The sequence below is a fragment of the Triticum aestivum genome, chromosome 7B, assembly GCF_018294505.1.
Source record: "Triticum aestivum cultivar Chinese Spring chromosome 7B, IWGSC CS RefSeq v2.1, whole genome shotgun sequence".
Lineage (NCBI taxonomy): Eukaryota > Viridiplantae > Streptophyta > Magnoliopsida > Poales > Poaceae > Triticum > Triticum aestivum.
In genome coordinates this window covers 724,743,188-724,749,296 of record NC_057813.1, presented here as the reverse complement: position 1 = coordinate 724,749,296, position 6,109 = coordinate 724,743,188, and the positions used below count along the sequence as shown (strand labels likewise).

At 44.6% G+C, this 6,109-nt stretch overlaps 1 protein-coding gene across 1 annotated transcript; it reads left to right on the top strand.

Moving 5' to 3' along the window:
- Window positions 1-2,039: 2,039 nt before the first annotated feature.
- Window positions 2,040-3,881, top strand: LOC123160570 (GDSL esterase/lipase At5g03610-like). The gene is made up of 5 exons (XM_044578375.1): window positions 2,040-2,179; window positions 2,371-2,607; window positions 2,697-2,986; window positions 3,078-3,354; window positions 3,454-3,881. Exons 2-5 carry the CDS (start codon window positions 2,433-2,435, stop codon window positions 3,696-3,698), a joined length of 987 nt encoding a protein of 328 aa, XP_044434310.1. The 5' UTR covers window positions 2,040-2,179; window positions 2,371-2,432; the 3' UTR covers window positions 3,699-3,881.
- The last annotated feature ends 2,228 nt before the right edge of the window (window positions 3,882-6,109 follow it).

Sequence of the window (6,109 nt, the reverse complement as noted above, 5' to 3'; positions counted from 1 at the left end):
ATTCAAGACATAGTCCATTGTTCAGTTGTGAAGGAGCGTAGCTAATTGCTCTAGGTGGAGCTCAACCTTAACAGGTCTCCACTAACATACTGGTGTATCAAAATATTGTTTGGAACAAAGGACAATATGAGCCCTCGAGATCTGGTGGGGGATTGTTGAAATCTTATGGTCCCATCTAACAATATCTGAAAATCTCTAAGGGCCCATGTGGGTTATATGGCACTAGGGGTGGTGGGAAGTTTAGTCTCACCTTGCTAGTTGGAGAGGAGATGGACCTCCTTATAAGGGGTTCTCTTTCACGTGCTATTGGAACTTGAGAAGAGAAGAGGCCCTCGCACGATCCTCCTCCGCCGCCGCCCGCCACAACGAGTCGAGCCGAACTCACATCTATGCTCTTATTTTTGCCGGTCAGGAACGAAGAGTCATTTACAGGTGGACCACGATCTGCGACATCAGATCGTGGGTTGTTACCGACTCGGACGTGGGCTCACCCCACGTCTGTCCACACGGTTGCACATATATTTGTGGGGCGTCTGCCAATCCTAGCTGTCACACCCAGGTGTTCCATTGTTGTTGCTGCCGCCGGCGACTCCATCCTGTCTGCCGCGTACACGGTTGAAGGGAGAGCAGGTATCCGAAACCCCGCCTCTCCGGATCCTCTATGGGAGAGGGCGATTAGAATTTTCGGAAGCGACTAAGGGACTGCTCGCCACTGATCCATAACTTCCTCTACGTCTTCGTCATCACCATGTCTCAGTCAACCGAGCGGCCCGTCTTGCCACTGAGAAGCTCGAGGCCGAGAAGAAGGCTGCCGAGGACGCCGATGCTGCCACTGCCGCCGCTGCGGCCTCTGCCTGGCCGGTCGGAGGGTATAACTCGCTTATCCCGCTCATGTTTATTCTGCGTTTGCCGTACTAGCATTATGTGTAGAAGTGTCTACTGTTTGCGTAGTATGTGCTTATTTAAATCGTAATCAGCATGTCGTTAATTCTGTCAATACCATGTTCATGATTATTTCTAGGATTAAATTAATCGAAAAATTGCCTATTTACTCAGCAGCAGCGGCCACCAAAATACGTGTGTTTCTGTGTGTCCCGTGTGAGCTGTAAGAGGAAGAAGGAGCTCCTCCGATCATCCCCAACAAGAACTACTTATCCGACATCGCTGCACTATCAATTTTGCGAGCAGTTGATGGTGGAGGGCGCCGCCATGGTTAAGGGGATTTAGATTCTCGATGAAATGGGACTATCCAAGAACAATGATGGGGGCCACTCCTGTGGTGTCGTGTTGGTTGGAGAATGGGTGTGTGGTTTTCTGTAGCTCAGACTACATGATACCCCTTATCTTTGCCATCCATTTCCGCATCGCGATCCGTGCAGACGCATTTGTCTTTTTTGTTTCTCTCAAACGACATAACATATAAACTTTAAATTTTGCAGAACAACAATACATTCTAAACTACAATCTGGAAAAAAACTTTCAGATTTTTTCATGCATTTTAAATACTTCAAATAATGTTTTTAGTCAAACAAAATCTCATTTGTATATTTATATCAGACCAAAATATCTGAAGGTTTTTTCACAGATTGATATTCTAATGTTTGTTCGATCTGCAAAGTTTGAAGTTCATATGTTGTTTCATTTTAGAGAAACAAAAAAGAAAAATCTTCACGTTGTAAGTTAGTTGAAGAGTACATATCTCAAAGTAAGCCTGGAGAGTTGAGGATAAGAGGTTTCATGTAGCCTGAGCTACAAAGGAACTTTGCGATGGGGCGACCATCTAGAAGGAACAATGGGCAGAAAATTCGTTATGGGCAGATAAAAGAAGACCGGGATGAGTACGTGAGGAGGTTAAGAGAATCGTGAGGAATGCATGGAACGTCAACGAAATTAGGTCGGTGAAAGACATGCTCCAGCGCCTTCCCCTCCAAGTTGATCGTCCGAGGTAAGAAGTTTGAATCGAAGTTAACAGGAGCAGGACACTAAGGTACACGTGCATTCTTCCTCCTATAAATATAGCCCTACGCCCACACCACGATCCCATCCCCGTCCCCATCTCCCTCCCTCTCCATCATCTCCTTTCTCGCCGGGCGCTGGACGGCTGCCCCCGCAGGCTTCGCGGCCATGAAGCTTCCTCCGGCTGTTGCGTGTCTTCTCCTCCTCCTCGTCGTCTTTGCTGGTATGCACGGATTACATACTACTTGCTGCCATGTCTTCCTTTTGGATGTTTGTTGCTAGCGTGCCGCCATGTCTTCCTTTTAGTAGATCATATCTGTTGCTAGCGATCACTTCAAGTTCAATCTTGCCCGGTTCTTCATGTTCTTCCAGCATGCACGCACGATGTACTGACATGCTCGATCTATGTTGCAGCTGCACGTGTGGAGGCCCGAGGCACACCTTCTTCAAAGCGGTCGAAGAACTAATGGTCCAGCATGTTTGTCTTCGGCGACGACTTTGTCGACAACGGCAATGTTCCAAACAACATTGGTGAAAAGACATCACGTCAATGGAGCTACCCATACGGCTCCTATCTCAACACTTATTATGCTACGTCTCCTGTTTTGGCCGGGCGCTTCTCCAACTACAGGATGCAATCAGATTTTATCGGTATGATTTACTCATATGTTATTCAAGTATATACATCAAGATGCATGCATCCAAAATAATCGTTTCTATCTACTGCCTTTTCCTTGCAGCAAGGATGTTGGGCCTCAATGAAGCCCCTCCAGCGTACGAGCTCACATCAGATCAATCTTCTGACTCATCTGGCATGACCTTTGCTTTTGGGGGCGCTGGTGTCTTCAAGGTGAAGACCAAGAAGGTGCCGACCCTTGCCGCACAGGTTCAAACTTTCAAGAGGCTTGTCAACGACGGGGTCATCTCAACACATCAGCTTCACCACTCCGTCGCGCTCATCGCCATCTCCGGCAATGACTACATGAGCGACTCCGACTTTGAGACCGGCTTCTACACAAGCTTCGATGATGTAAGTAGTACCTAGCATACTCGCACATACAAATTAAAGTCAATTAATTATACTGATCTCCACCTTACTAATTTACTTCTCCTGCATGCAGCTCGACACTTACATCGGAAACGTGGCGACTGAGATCCTAGATAACGTGGCACAACTGCAGATGCTTGGGGTGAGAAAAGTGCTAGTAAACAATTTGCATCCCATTGGTTGCACGCCTTTGCATACTAGTTCGAACAACTACACCACATGCGACCTTCTTGGCAATTATGGCGCGTCCGTCCACAACAAGTATCTAAAGCAAATGCTTGACGAAAGGGATAACGTTCACATTCTGGACCTCTACTCAGCCTTCACTGACATCCTCAATCACGCCCCTGGTAAATACACATATATGCGCATTGATGTTGTAAGTCAAATCTGGTTCCTTATGTATGAATTCTATTATGTAACCATGCATATATATTTTGTGCATGCAGGTGGAGGATCGGATCAGTCCAACGATTTCGATGGCAAGCTGACCCCATGCTGCGAGAGTACTGATGAGGGAGGGTTCTGTGGAGAGCGTAGCCATTCAGGGAAGCGCCTGTACGACCTATGCGAAAATCCCGACAAGACGTTCTACTGGGACCAGACACACCCAACACATGCTGGGTGGGAGGCTGTAATGAAGGCGCTGCAACAGCCTTTGACGGAGTTTCTCGATGAGGACTACATTGCATAATGCATCAGCTTGATGGCTAGCTAGTTGGCGCAATATCTTTTAGATTAGCTGTTATAAATAGGATGCGAGTTTAGGAAGAAGGCTGTGAGTTTTTTCTACTTGTGTTTTGATGGAGTTTTAGTCTAGTACAGTACTCATGAACATTATAGATTAAACATGAACGGGTGTTAATTTTGCTTATTATTTTATCCCCTGTTAGTTGAGATTGAAATTCGGTCGTATATTTGGGTGAGATATAGCGTGCGTGCGTATGATAACTCTAATCAGTAGGCATGTACTCGTATATGACTAGAGGGGTACACGCGCTCTGGGTGAGTACTCTTTTTTTTATATAAAAGAAAAAGGTGGGGTTGCCCGCCTCATTTCAGGATTTTTCGAGATCGTCTGTGGTCCAAGTTGTCTCAACCTGGAAGTTGTTCTATTCAAGAGTTGCTGAATTTGCACCTAAATTTAAGTCTAAAGAAAAAGCAAAAGAACAAAGATTCACTGTTTGAATTTGCTGAAGTTCAGCTATGTTAGATAGTATTAAAGGAGCCTTTACTGAGTATACTGCATATCTCTTGAGCATCAATAATTAGCTGTGAGAAAGGAAAAGAACAAAGATGCACTGTGCGGAAGTACAGCTTTGTTAGATATCATGGAACATCAACATGCATGGGTTCAATAATTAACCATGAGCTTTACAAAATACAACATGAATTACTACAAGATATTCATACTGCATTGATCCACTGTAATGTTTATTTACTCACGAACAACAATTTCAGGCTGGGATACTGAAGTTATTTACATTGAGGTTATGTACAGTACTAATGGCTCGGGTGAGATCAGAACTACTTTAATATATGCTTGCACGGTCATCATTTCTATTAGCATGGATTACTTTTGCTATCATAATATATACTTGCATTCCAAAAAAGTGAGATGACATTGTAAAATTAGTCACCTTTTCACGATCACAACAAACACATCGTCTAGAGACTACTTAATCTCTGACTTCAGTTCTGGATTAATGGTTGACTCGTCAGTGTTGGCAAGCCGGAAGCCAGGCTGCTTGTTGCTCACCTGCACGTCATGAATTAGAAGAAAGTTAAGCACCATGAATCTATTCTTCAAATGGAATCCTCCACCGACTCATCTGCAAGAATCAAAATATGTGGTTTCAAAGTTGGCATTGGGTGAATTTCAGCACAGGTAAACTTAATTAGAGTAGAAGAAATGCAGGGCAATGCTGACTTGCCATTTTGAACCACATTGGCCGATTCATAAAAACAATAATTGTTTGAAAAAAAAGTTCAGAGTACTCTATTTCTCTCTACGATGGAGCATATACTCACAGAATCAAAGGTCTCAAGAGGCTAGCTTTCTAAGTGCCGCCTGATGACAACATTCCCTTCTTTGTGTACAATTTAATGTTTGTTAGTCCAAAAATATCCATACCATCATCAGACAGTTTTTCTCCCTCTTCTTCTCTGCCACCTCATTGAACATCAACAATTCAGATCCTGGTGTAAGAAATGCTTCTAGAACCTACACAACCACACCAACATTAAAATCCAAAATTTGCTGAAGTGTACATCAATCCTGGCAAAATGTCCAGGTTAACTTACCATTATCATATCGTGGATAGCACGTTGCCAACCAAAGAACAAAACTATACCTGGATACTTAGGAACGGTGAGAAGGTTAGGTAGAAAATCCTTATGCCTCTGGTGAGAAATAACTTCGATCAAATTTAAATCTAGGTGAATAGGAATTTTTTATCTGTGCCATATGACTTTTTTGAAGATGGTACAAAGAGAGTAAATATTTGACAACATTAAGCATGACTTAGAAAATTCACCTCTGGTAGAAGGACATCTGCATATGATGATGAGTATGTTTTCCTATAGATCATGGCACTGCAGCTCAATTAATAGAAAACCACTGAACCAATCAACAAAGAAGTGAAGATAACTAGACCATCGGTTGCTTAGGTTGACAACCGAGACCCACTCGTCCAACAAAGTCCCGATTCACCAAGGAGCTTTATTTCGTGGGAGCTTAGTAACTAGATAGATGCATCTTGCCTGGATGGCTTGCTAGGACCGCGCGTGGTCCCAAAAATTATATAGGTCTATGTCTCAAATACCGCGTGTGGTGCACACAAGGGAGATCGACAGCGACAGCAACACCCTTACGCTACTCTCCTCGAATGACCCCGAGCGGTAGCCATCTCCTGCGCCATTCATGTTAGTAGGTCACGGTGGCATCTGGCCTACTCCACTGATGGCCGTCCCAATCACAAGGCTAGGGCTAGGCGCCGGCGCGCCGGTCCAAATTTGGGCCGGTCGCTTGGCAGCAGCCCGATATGACTCCCTACAGCCGGTCCACAATCTATTGGTCAAGGCTAGCGCCTCCGGCTGACTATG

What these genes read in the sequence shown, in the direction of transcription:
- LOC123160570 (XM_044578375.1), top strand. Translation starts at nt 2,433, where the DNA reads ATGTTTGTCTTCGGCGACGACTTTGTCGACAACGGCAATGTTCCAAAC. An exon ending in GATGCAATCAGATTTTATCG is followed by an intron (nt 2,608 to 2,696) that starts GTATGATTTACT and finishes TTTTCCTTGCAG; the next exon opens with CAAGGATGTTGGGCCTCAAT. An exon ending in TCTACACAAGCTTCGATGAT is followed by an intron (nt 2,987 to 3,077) that starts GTAAGTAGTACC and finishes TCCTGCATGCAG; the next exon opens with CTCGACACTTACATCGGAAA.